General features: G+C 40.6%; 1 protein-coding gene across 1 annotated transcript in view; it reads left to right on the top strand.

Annotated features, from left to right (window-relative positions):
- Positions 1-12,401, top strand: part of LRP2 (LDL receptor related protein 2) — a 199,828-nt gene that overhangs the window by 148,305 nt on the left and 39,122 nt on the right. The window contains exons 53-59 of the mRNA XM_036320297.1: positions 2,880-3,103; positions 5,143-5,320; positions 6,298-6,494; positions 7,479-7,724; positions 8,436-8,564; positions 10,263-10,382; positions 11,699-11,815. Of these exons, the coding sequence (XP_036176190.1) occupies positions 2,880-3,103; positions 5,143-5,320; positions 6,298-6,494; positions 7,479-7,724; positions 8,436-8,564; positions 10,263-10,382; positions 11,699-11,815 (1,211 nt within the window). The remainder of the gene's footprint in view (positions 1-2,879; positions 3,104-5,142; positions 5,321-6,297; positions 6,495-7,478; positions 7,725-8,435; positions 8,565-10,262; positions 10,383-11,698; positions 11,816-12,401) is intronic.

Here is a 12,401-nt window from a genome sequence, read left to right on the forward strand (position 1 = left end):
CTCCTGCGAAGTTCTTCTGTCTCTAGGTTCTGTGTAGGTTCTGTGTCTAGGTTCTGTCTCCTGTTGTCTTGTTACATCTGTATTTATACCCGTTGATTCCAATCCTATCAATCTCTATTCCAAAGGTTAGGGCGTTTCTTATTTCCATTCCAGGGAGTAAAGATTATGTAGCTTCAGCATGATTGTTCGTAGTTAAAGTGATTAATTACCCGCCTGGCACTTAGTTAAGGGGTTTTATTCCCTCCCTAACTTCAGGGGAAAATCCCTACCTGGGGAAACAACCTTTCTCAGAGAGGTGACCTTGGTTAAAACACATAGTGCCAAGAAGGTGAGCAAACATATTAAGAACAGTATGCTATATATGCCAGGTCCCTTGAAACAGCAAGGATGGACCGGCTCCCGGCAGTAAATTGATGTGTTTTATATAGCCTTAGAATTTGTTGACGTTTATTCAATATGATAATGCATTCAAATCATTCTAGTAAAAGCAATTAAAAAGTGTTAAATATTATACTGTTCAATGAAAAATACTCATTGTAAAAAGGGTAATATCCTTTCTTAACCAACCAGTACATGTTTATTTTGGGGCATTGTTAGTTATGTTCTAGGTCAGTGATGGCGAACCTTTTGAGCTCGGTGTGTCAGCATTTTGAAAAACCCTAACTTAACTCTGGTGCCGTGTAACATATAGAAATTTTTTGATATTTGCAACCATAGTAAAACAAAGACATATTTTTGATATTTATTTTATATATTTAAATGCCATTTAACAAAGAAAAATCAACCAAAAAAGTGAGTTCACGTGTCACCTCTGACACGCGTGTCATAGGTTCGCCATCACTGTTCTAGGTGGACTGTAGTAATGTCTTCTGGGTAAACATTTATGAACAGGTACCCAGATACATTCAATAGGCTGTTACATTCAAAAGCATGGAATTGTCATTAACTCAATAGAATTATTTTGAAAGGCCTTTAAAGATTTTGTCATTCTTTTCAATTTATTTTACTGGCAAAGTCAGTGTAGAAATGTTTGAAGTTCTCCCATTCCATGTTCTCTTGGGAACATGCCATTAAGAAGGGAAGAATACGTGGCACACATTCCTGTGCTCATGGCAGACATAGTTAATCATAGTTAATTGGGACATTTCCCTACAATTCTCTCCTGTTGACACATGAGATGAAGACTCTTTGGCACTCCTATCCTGGAAAGCAGAGGACACTGAATTGTTTTGATAGGCTATGCCACCAGCCTCTGCTCTCTAACACCTGTTTTGAGCTCAGTGGAATTATCTTAATGATTTTAGTTTTAAGATATGTTTAGGGTCAGTAGGAAAGGACTTGTAGGTTATTCTTAGTCCTTTAGGACTTGTAGATTATTTTTGGTCTTGAATGTTTGGAGGTTTAACTGAAATAGACAGTGTACACATAGTATTTTAAGGAGCATTAAAGGTATAAAGGAATTTTTTAGCTACTTAATATTCTGCTCCCTTTTTTATAAAATTTGTGTAGCTGGGTTCTAAAATTGAGGCAGTAGGTTACTGCTTAAAAGTCCAATCTTAATATCAGGCACTGTGATCTGGGAATGAATGAATCTTTAATATTCATGTAGCCATTTTGACTTGATCAACTCTTGGAGGGGTTGCAATGCCTGTGTTGAGAAGTACATTTCATGGACTACATAAGTAAACACATTTTTATGGAACATATAATTCATTCTTGTACATGTTGGGATGTGTTATCACATCCCCTTTGGAGAAGTGTCTATTCAGATCCTTTGCCCACAGATAGTGATTAAGTTCTGGTTATTTATCTACAGTCTTATTAACAGAGGCTAAAGAGGTCTTCAACTTTTTTTTATAAGTTACCATCAATCATGGTGTTTTGGAAAATATTTCTGACATCACATGGCTAACATTATCAAGTTTCTTAGTTGCTAGCTCATTTCACCTCCTGTTTGAGTTTTTAGAGTTAGCTCCAAAATTTAAAAATACTTAAAATATCAATATTCTGACAGACTTGCCCTAACTGGTTTGGCTCAGTGGATAGAGTGTCTGCGGACTGAAGGGTCCCAGGTTCAATTTTAGTCAAGGGCACATGCCCAGGTTACAGGCTTTATCCCCAGCAGGGGGCGTGCAGGAGGCAGCCAATCGATTATTCTCTCTCATCATTGATGTTTCTGTCTCTCTCTTTCTCCCTCCTTTCCTTTCTGAAATCAATAAGAATATGTTAAAAAATTATTCTGACAGACTCAGAGAAATGAATGAGATGGAACTAGGAGGACCTAGATAGTTGGCTGTGGATGCTCTTGTGACATCTTGAAATCAGAGAACCTCCTTTGGAGGTTCATTTATCAGGGAAAGTATTCATTAATAGTGCCCAGAGGATGATTAATAATAATAAATATGCTGTCAGTATATGCATAGTCAAACCTGCAGGCCTATAATTTAATTCAGCTAGTATATGCCGCTCAGGTTATACTGAGAACCCAGCTGTCTCCTAGAACAGCTTCTCCCCCAGAATGTTCACGAGAAGGCAGAATTCCAGCTCTGTATTGTTATCCTCTGATTTCTTCCAATGACTTAGGGAACAAAACCGGTTTTCATCCCAGGATATCAAAAGGATGCTTAGTGGAGAACATACAATAGCTGAACTAGCTATATGTGTAGGAAAACAGCTGTGGCTAGGAATTTGTGATTATTTAAACTTCCCTGGCCATTCCTATTTTTAAGGCATCGCCTTTTCAACTTTTACATCTTTAGTTCAGTCAAAATATCCTTTATTTATTAAATAAAACCATGACCTTCTGGTTCATAGGCCCATGCTCAAATAATGAGCCACACCAAGGGACTCTTTTGACTGACTTTCTTTTCCTACCCCAGGTACTCTGATTTGGAGGGCCAAAATCGACACACCGTGTATGATGGAACCCTGTCTCACCCTTTTGCTATTACCATTTTTGAAGACACTATTTATTGGACAGATTGGAATACAAGGACAGTTGAAAAGGGAAACAAGTATGATGGATCAGATAGAATGATGCTGGTGAACACAACACATAGACCATATGACATCCATGTATATCATCCATACAGGCAGCCAATTGGTGAGTAGATGATCCAGAAGTTTGACACAGTTGCTTTAGGTTCTTGTGCATGACATTCTTGTTTACTTTATCACTAGAGGCCCAATGCACGAAAATTCTTACAAGAGTAGGCCTTCCATCCCCTGGCTGCCAGTACTGGCTTCCCTCCAGCACCCAGGACCCGGGCTGCTTCCCTCCTCCGGCCACCCGCAGGCACCCAGGACCTAAGCTGGCTTCCCTCTGGACCCAGCTTTGTCAGGAAGGATGACCAGAAGACATCTGGTCTAATTAGCATATTACCCTTTTATTATTATAGATTATTATAGACTAGAGAGGCCCGGTGCACAAAAATTTGTGCACTTGGGAAGGTCCCTCAGTCCAGCCTGTACCCTCTCGCAGTCTGGGACCCCTCGGGGGATGACCACCTGCTGGCTTAGGTCTGCTCCCTGGGGGATTGGGCCTAAGCTGGAAGTCAGACATCACTCTGGCAGCCTGGGAGCCCTCGGGGGATGTCGACTTGCCAGTGGGGAGCAGGCCTAAGTTGCAGTCAGACATCCTTAGCGCTGCTGAGGAGGCGGGAGAGGCTCCCACCACCACTGCTGTACTGGCAGCCGTCATCCTGGCTTGTGGCTGAGCAGAGCTCCCCCTGTGGGAGCGCACTGACCTCCAGGGGGCATCTCCTGCATTGAGCGTCTGCCCCCTGGTGGTCAGTGTGTGTCATAGTGACCAGTCATTCCCAGTCATTCTGCTGTTAGGGTCAATTTGCATATTACCCTTTTATTATATAGGATAAACCTCATGATTTATAAAGGGAATGGTATTACTCCTTAATATTTTCTACAGAACATATGTTGAAAGCTGAGGGTATGGAATATCTTTAGAGTTTATTCCCCTCCTAAAAAGGCTGCTTATAACTCTTTTTCTTAACAGTGGCTCTATTCCTAAAAATCAATCTGGGTTTTTGTGTATGGTGAGAATTAACAGTTTTTATATTGCCATATTTACTTTATCAATTTTGGTTAGAGTACTGAAGTATTTTAAAGTGAATTAAAAATATCGTCACATTTCAGTCTTAAATACTTAAGGAAGCACTTTTGAAAAATAAGAACATTTCCTATATAGACACAATAAATTCTAATACCTAAGAGATGTATTATAATTATATAGATGTAGTTATAACAATAATTCCTTAATACTAAGATCGACCTATTGGAATGATTGGTCTAAAAGAAATTTATAATTATAAAACATCATATATTAAATGTCGATTTGCATATGACATTTGTGTGTTCTGTATTTAATGTATGTTTTGTTTGTCTTCTGGAAGGTCAAAACGTCAAGAACAACACATTTCAGTGTATCATAAGTTAGGGAACTTGTTTTTATTTATTTGTGAACTTATTTTCCCCTTCATGCAATTAAAATCATTATATGATTCACAGATAGTCTAGCAAAAGTATATTTTGAGGGTATAATGGATTTTATGAGCCTGCATGGTTGTTGTGTTTTTCTAAAACATATGGTAAACTTGGAAATAAGGAAAATAATTGGAAAAATAAAGATATTCAATATTTCTTTCTAGAAGTTAATATTCTCCTATTATTTTTTTCAAATTAGTCTTTATTTCCAAGTGGCAGCCCAGAAAATTAGTAAAGATGCCGCTCAGTTTATCGATTCACCTCATCCTTGGCCATAATTCTGTTGCCTATATCCTTAGAATGAGAGAATATAGCATTTGCTGGAAATTAAAACTTTAACTTAGGTTCTGGATATATGAATGTAAGCTAAGTTCCCGACCTACTCTCCAAGGTCTACCCCAAAATACCAGTGGGTATATCTCACTTCTGGTAGCATACAAATCAGTTTTCTCAAAGCACAGTGTTGCTTGTGCAGCTCTCTCATCTGTCCTATTTACGAACTTGTGGAAAAAGCATGAAACTAGGATAATGATTTTTCTTACTGAGAGGTGATGAGTTTGGTGAAGTGAGTAATCGGCTCATTTGTGCTCGATAGCCTTTCTCAGTGAATGAACATGTATATTTTCTTTCTTCTTTCACTAGTGAATAATCCCTGTGGTACCAACAATGGTGGCTGTTCTCATCTCTGCCTCATCCAAGCAGGAGGGAGTGGATTCACCTGCGAGTGTCCAGATGACTTCAAGACCATCCAGCTGGTTGACAGCACGCACTGCTTGCCCATGTGCTCTAGCACCCAGTTCCTCTGTGCTAACAATGAGAAGTAAGGCTGTCTCTCCATCCCTTGGATACACATTGAACTTTAAGGCTCCAGGGGATGGGAATTTTCAAATGAATCAAGATTTTGGCTAATTAATGTGGTTCATTAGCCTCACCACAGTCTATAATTTCAGATCATTTCTTCCATGAATGGAAGGAACTTATTAACCAGTGCAAGTTTTTATATCTGTGGAAAGGAAGCAAACAATGTTATTGTTTTGTGTTTTTTTCTAATAAATTGTCCTAAGTGTCAGGGCCAACATATATTAGATATGTGTATACTGAAAAATAGCCCTCAAGAGTGATAGAAGTTCTCTTGTCTTTTTCATGTACACTGGCCTAGCCTCCTCGCTAACTCTGCCAGAGGATCCAGGGTTATAAATGCAAATTCATTTTTGATCATGTGTTTGCTGTGAAACATGGCCACAGATTATTGATGACTTGGGACTGAGTCCGAGAGTGGGGTGAGGACACGTGTTAATGCAAATCATAGCATCTAAGATTCAATGGCAGATTATTTTGATGATTAAGTAAGATGTCTTAGATTAAGAATCTAGCGTATACCTATCATGACTTAGGCGCTCAACAAATGTGAGTGACCTTCAACTTCCCAACCAATATCCAATGTCTTTTATATTGCCAGGCAGACAATTCCGGACCATCACTGATACCAGAACCACAGCTCCAAATGCATACTCCACTGTTTGTTGTGGCAGAATTTAATCATCATACTCAAAGCATTTTTCCAGCATGTATCTGAATCTTAACAAACCTGTTCTATCTCATCTGATTATGTTTTCTCTGAAAATATACCACAGTAACCAAGATTTAACTGATTCTCTTCTCAAGGCATGAGAGAACTCCTGCCTATCATAACTTGGAATTCAGTTTTGCCTCTTCTCTCCAGATAACCATTGAAAACTCCTCTACCCACCACTCCTGGGGCTTTGCTAAGAGAAGTGGTATATTTTCTTCGTGCAGGTGTATTCCTATCTGGTGGAAATGTGATGGACAGAAAGACTGCTTGGATGGTTCCGATGAACCCCCCACTTGCCCACAGCGCTACTGCCAGCTAGGACAGTTCCAGTGCAGGGATGGCAACTGCACCAGTCCGTACTTCCTATGTGACACTCACCAAAATTGCCCTGATGGATCTGATGAAGACCTCGTTCTTTGTGGTATGTTGAATTGCTTTATGCCTTCTTTGCTCATTTCTATAGTTGATTGTGTACAAATGATTCTGTGGGGATTTTCTGAATGTCATAAACCTTTTTATTCTTTAAATATATTTTTATTGATTATATCGAGGAAGGTAGAGGGAGAGAGAGATAGAAACATCAGTGATGAGAGAGAATCATTGATTGGCTGCCTCCTGCATGCCCCACTCTGGGGTGTGAGCCCACAACCTGTGTATGTGCCCTTGACCGGAATCGAACCCGGGACCTCCTGGTTCATAGGTGAATGCTCAACCACTGAGCCACACCTGGCCAGGCAATGTCATAAACCTTTTAAAATCCAGTCCAATGTCCTAAGAGAAAACTCCACCCTATATCTATTTTTATAAAGGCTTTTTTTTAAGAATACCTAAGGGCTTTACAAGGCAAATGGTTGAGGTAGATAGATAGTTGAGTGTATTGGTGTTTCTTTACCATATGCTATACGTAGAATCCTCTTCGACAGCTAACACTGGGGGAAATGAGGGTTTCCTACCCCCATATTAATCAGGACTCTCAGTTGTAAAGTTTATTTATGTTTCCATTTTTAAAAAGTAAAAAAACACCTAAAAAAAACCCCTCCAATCTAATAACAACATAACAACAGCAACAAACACAAAGTTTTTGTATGTTTTTTAAACACTAACTTTGAAAAACATTGTCCATTAGGGCAATAGGGACTTGGGAAGATGAAGTTAGTAGGCCATACATTTTATATAAGTGATTCAGTCCTTATCCCCTAATTCTGCATGCAAGAAAAGATATTTAATAATTTAAGAGACGGTATAGTCAATTGCCCATGTAGTAGTACTGTTGGTAGTAAGTGCATGAGGACATAATTCCTCTAAAAATAAATTATGATTGAGTTCTCCAGGACCTATCAGTGTAAAATAGTAGCTTCTATTCCTGACACCTTCCAAGCTGATAACCAAATGCTCTTGCCTGCAGAGCACCACAAGTGTGAGTCCAATGAATGGCAGTGTGCCAACAAACGTTGCATCCCAGAAGCCTGGCAATGTGACTCAGTGAATGACTGTGGGGATGACTCAGATGAAGACAGTTCCCACTGTGCCAGCAGGGCCTGTCCTTCTGGTTATTTCAAGTGTGCCAATGGCCACTGCATCCCTCAGACCTGGAAGTGTGATGTAGACAATGACTGTGGAGACTACTCGGATGAGCCCGTCCACGAATGCAGTAAGTGCCTGTAGGAGGGGCATGGCCTGACCAGGGGCACAAAACAAGGAGAACCTCTGTGTGGATTGAGAGAAGATGTTGAGCCTCTTGTTTCATCCCTGTGGGACACCCTTCTTGGCTTTCTCTGCTCACTCTGGCATGGCAAGACAACCTGTGGCCTGCAGGTTGAGCCAGACTCCTGTTTCTAAATGCGGTGATTTCTCTTCTTAATACATTGAATGTCTATCTGTTCAGAATATGATAACGAGAACTTATATTTTGTATATCTAGTACTTTCTCATTTGAGCCTCTGAGAAATATCTGAGGTCAGGAATGTGGGTGTTACTAATTCCCATTTTACAGATGAGGAAACTGAGGTTCACATTTAATGGATGGTCATTTTTTTATTTCGTGGCAGAGCTGACACTTCAAACCCAGTTTTATTTGGCTCTATCCACTGAGCCAAACCAGCTAGGGCTCAACCCCAGTTTTTAAATTTCAAACCCAGTCCTTTTTCTTCCCACAAAGAAAACGCAAATGAGTAATAGTAAGAGAAAACTTCCTTGGTGAACAGTTCACACCTAAAACAGACACATGTTGCCAGAGTCAATTTAGTTGATGTTGATACTCATCAGCACCATTTCCTAAATGTGACAGTGGAAGGTATTTTTTGGTGCCATTTACCGGCAGGACTGAGACTTCAGTTTTGACATTGCTTCTTCCTCTTTTCAGTGGGCCCTGCCTATCGCTGTGACAACCATACAGAATTCAGCTGTAAAACAAACTACCGCTGTATCCCAAAGTTGGCTGTGTGCAATGGTGTCGATGACTGCAGGGACAACAGCGATGAGCAAGGCTGTGGTAGGAGGGGCTGCAGGGAAGTGGGGAGGGACAAGAAAATGTAAGTGTCCAGTGCTATTATCAGAAGATGAGAGTGGATTTCCCATGTAATCTTGCCTTTGTTTACACCTGGAAAAAGACTATCTATTGATTCTTCTAATAGCATGTTACATTTTTGTAGCATTTTACAGGGTTATTTGGGAAGTTTAATTTATAGCATCTTGAATGAAATCTCACCCAAAAGGATGCTATACTAGTAATTAGGGAAGGCATTATTAAGAAACTAGGGGCCCCCCAGTGCACAAATTCGTGCACCTTGAAAGGAACTATGGGCCGTGAGGCTGTAGTGGGCACAGGGGCGGGTCTTGGCCCATCCTCTGCGCCCCTACTCGGCCCCTTCCCCCCCGCCATGGCCCCTGGTCCCCTGTCTGCAGGCAGCCCTGCTCCTGCCACCACCGCTCCCATGCACTGATGGCACCGGCTCCACTCACACCCACTGACAGCATGGAGCGATTGGGGCTGGCGCCAGCAGCAGGTACAAGCGGGGCTGGCACTGTCAGTGGGTGCTAGCAGCAGTGGCTGCCCCGATTGCTCCTCAGGAGCAGGGGGAGGTGGAGAAGCCCTGAGGGGTGATCAGGGCTGGCTCCGGCAGCAAGTGCAAGCACCTGGTGGGACCATCTTGTGCAGGAGCTAAGAATTTTCAGTAACCACCAGAGGCTTGCTCCGATGACAGCGATAGGTGCCCCGCCTTTGTCTGGCACCCCCGCTCACCTGCTCCACCATCCGGCCACAACAGATGCCCACCATGTTGTGCGTGCACCCCCTGGTGGTCAGCGCATGTCATAGCGACCAGTTTGGTTCTGCCATTCAGTTTATTTGCATATTAGGGTTTTTTATATATAGATTAGGAACTTGTAAAACTTTTCCTAAATTGAATCCTTATTTACACTTGATAAGTTTAAATTGTTTATCTGCTCTTTTAGATTGGTTGAAATTGATGAGGCTAGAGAAAAGATTTAGCATCTACATGTAAAAGGGTATTTCAAAGTCAGTGTTTCTTATTTGGAGATTTTTATATTCTGAATGTCTCTCTGACTTTCAATATCATCTATTGTTCAGCTGTAGTCACCCTGGCAATAAAAAATAACTTATGGGCAAAAGCCAAATGAATTAATGGAATTTATGAAGATTAGGCATATATTCTAACTTGAAACCAAAATGACTATGAGTGTGTTAGATTAGTTGGAAGAACAGTTAGGAAGAGAATGGGTTATTTTAATAAAACTGAATCTAATCAAGTGAAGACAATGTGATAGAAATATTCTGTTTGCTGGTGGCACCACTTACTCTTCCAGTATAGGCCTCCGTTGCAAATTACAAGCCAGATACCAATTCAAATCTCATCCCAAAGGATGCTATACTAGTAATTAGGGAAGGCATTATTAAGAAACTAGGGGCCCAGTGCACGAATTCGCGCACCTTGAAAGGAACTGAAAGAAACAACTGTTTCTACAAAAGAGAACGGATGTTTCTCTTTTGAGTTTCAAGTGGTAGGATAGGTTCAGCCAAAAGCGGATTATTGACAGTGAGTGTTGCTGGCATTCCTCCCTCTGGGAGCTTTGAGAATATGATAGCAAAATTCTCATAAGAAAGCCATCCCTCCTTTGGCATTTCTTGACCATTGGCTTCTGAAGTCTTTGCAATGACTGTGCTTTGCAGAGGAGATGACGTGCAAACCTGTGGGGTTTTTCCGCTGTAATAATCACCTATGCATCCCTCTTCGCTGGAAATGTGATGGGCATGATGACTGTGGAGATCACTCAGATGAGGAAAGCTGTGGTGAGTGTTCAGGGTTCTATCATCTGTATGTGCCACCAGAGCTGTGATGTCTTCTTTTTTGTCCACAATTCAACTGTCTATGCCATTGGTCCTTTCCTTCTGCTAACTGGTACATTTCTACTTTGTCTTTAACTAAGGACATAAGCATCTCCTGAGATGCCTATAATCAAACTTTGGGATGAAGATGTTTATCTGAGTATATCTTTCGTTTGTTGAATTTATTTACACCCAACTTTTTTTCCAAAAAGAACTTCAGGTGACTTATAATAAAGGGCAAATATAATATGACAAATAGAATAGAAATAAATCAGGACCAAGAGAAATACAATAAGAAAAGTTGCTAATGCAAAGATCTTGCTCCCAAATGGCCTTAATAGCAGAGGAAAGGGAACTTGTATTTTAGATGGTCATCCTACCTGGAATAGTGACTATGTTAGGTCTAATGGTTAAATAAGAGGTCAGGTTTTGATTCCTCTCTCCCAGTGAAGGTGCTGACTATAAGAAATTAGACAGGAAGGATAAGGTAAGGAAACCAAACATCTGGATCACACCAAACTAGATAGAATAGTTAGATGTGTTTTGAAGACAGTTTTAGTGAGACCCTTTCCTGAACATATACCATCGACTCATAAATATATGTTAATTTCAGATTGACTGATATGAAATACATTCTTTTTTTTTTTTAATATATTTTATTGATTTTTTACAGAGAGGAAGGGAGAGAGAGATAGAGAGTTAGAAACATCGATGGGAGAGAAACATCGATCAGCTGCCTCCTGCACATCTCCTACTGGGGATGTGCCCGCAACTGAGGTACATGCCCTTGACCAGAATCGAACCTGGGACCTTTCAGTCTGCAGGCCGACGCTCTATCCACTGAGCCAAACCGGTTTCGGCTGAAATACATTCTAACTTTAGTCACCCTGTGGAAGTAAGAAGTGATTATTATTTGCCATAGGCAATTGAGAATATCAGTATACTGATTACACCACAAATATCAATTGACCATAAACTTCTTATACAAAAGGGCAACCCAGTTGTCATCTTCTTGTTTATAAGAAAGTTTATGTTGAGTCCTGTAGGAGGTGGTCTAGAGTCTCATGAAATAAAAATTTGTCTTTAGATTAAATCACCTCTTACTGAGTTAACATTGGAGTGGGAAGTCTATTTTTGGAGGATGGACAGTCTGTCCAAGCAGACCTCTGTGACTTGAGACCCCAGAGAGCTTTGGGCACCTAGGGCTCTTAGGCCTTCTCACCAACCTGTGCTGAGTGATTCCTGGTACCCACTGATGGCCATGTGGTTTTCCTTTTCAGTCCCTCGGGAGTGCTCAGAGAGTGAGTTTCGGTGTGACGATCAGAGATGCATTCCCTCTCGATGGATATGTGACTTCAACAATGACTGTGGAGACAACTCGGATGAGCGGGACTGTGGTAACTGTCCCAGTTCTCTGGGAGGCCTTCTGTAGAGTATTGTACTTAAGTCAGCACATTTGACAGACTATTTGTAAGGTTTTTAGAGTAAAATGATTTTTGTGTAACTTATGTAATATGTAAACCTTAGCATTGCATAGAATCTTCTGCTCTGTTTTTCTATGCTTTATTTTTAACTTATAGTAGTCTAGATAAATAATAATAGGGGGGAAAGCAAGAGATTTTTAAAAAATCTTATTTTAACTTAAACATTTCCTAGGTGCAGACTTTAATCTGCATCAGCTTAGTAAACAAATAAAAGCATTGGTTCCTACTATTCCCCAGCCCTAAGGGGAATAGTACTGTAGCTCTCTGGTATGGAAGGCAAAGCATTGGAATAGGAATTAGAAACCCCATGTAATTTTCATAGCTTTTACCGAGTACGGGTTGGGTCTGAGAAAAGTCAGCAAACATTAAAAGTTGGGGAATTTAGATTGATGAGGAAAAACTTCAGAGATAGAAGAGAAATAGGTACTTCCATATCCGCCCCTTGAATGGGGAGGTATGACTTTGAGAGATTATTCATTGTTTATTCTAACTGTAAATT

Source organism: Myotis myotis, unplaced genomic scaffold (genome assembly GCF_014108235.1).
Source record: "Myotis myotis isolate mMyoMyo1 unplaced genomic scaffold, mMyoMyo1.p scaffold_m19_p_8, whole genome shotgun sequence".
NCBI classification, from domain to species: Eukaryota; Metazoa; Chordata; class Mammalia; order Chiroptera; family Vespertilionidae; genus Myotis; species Myotis myotis.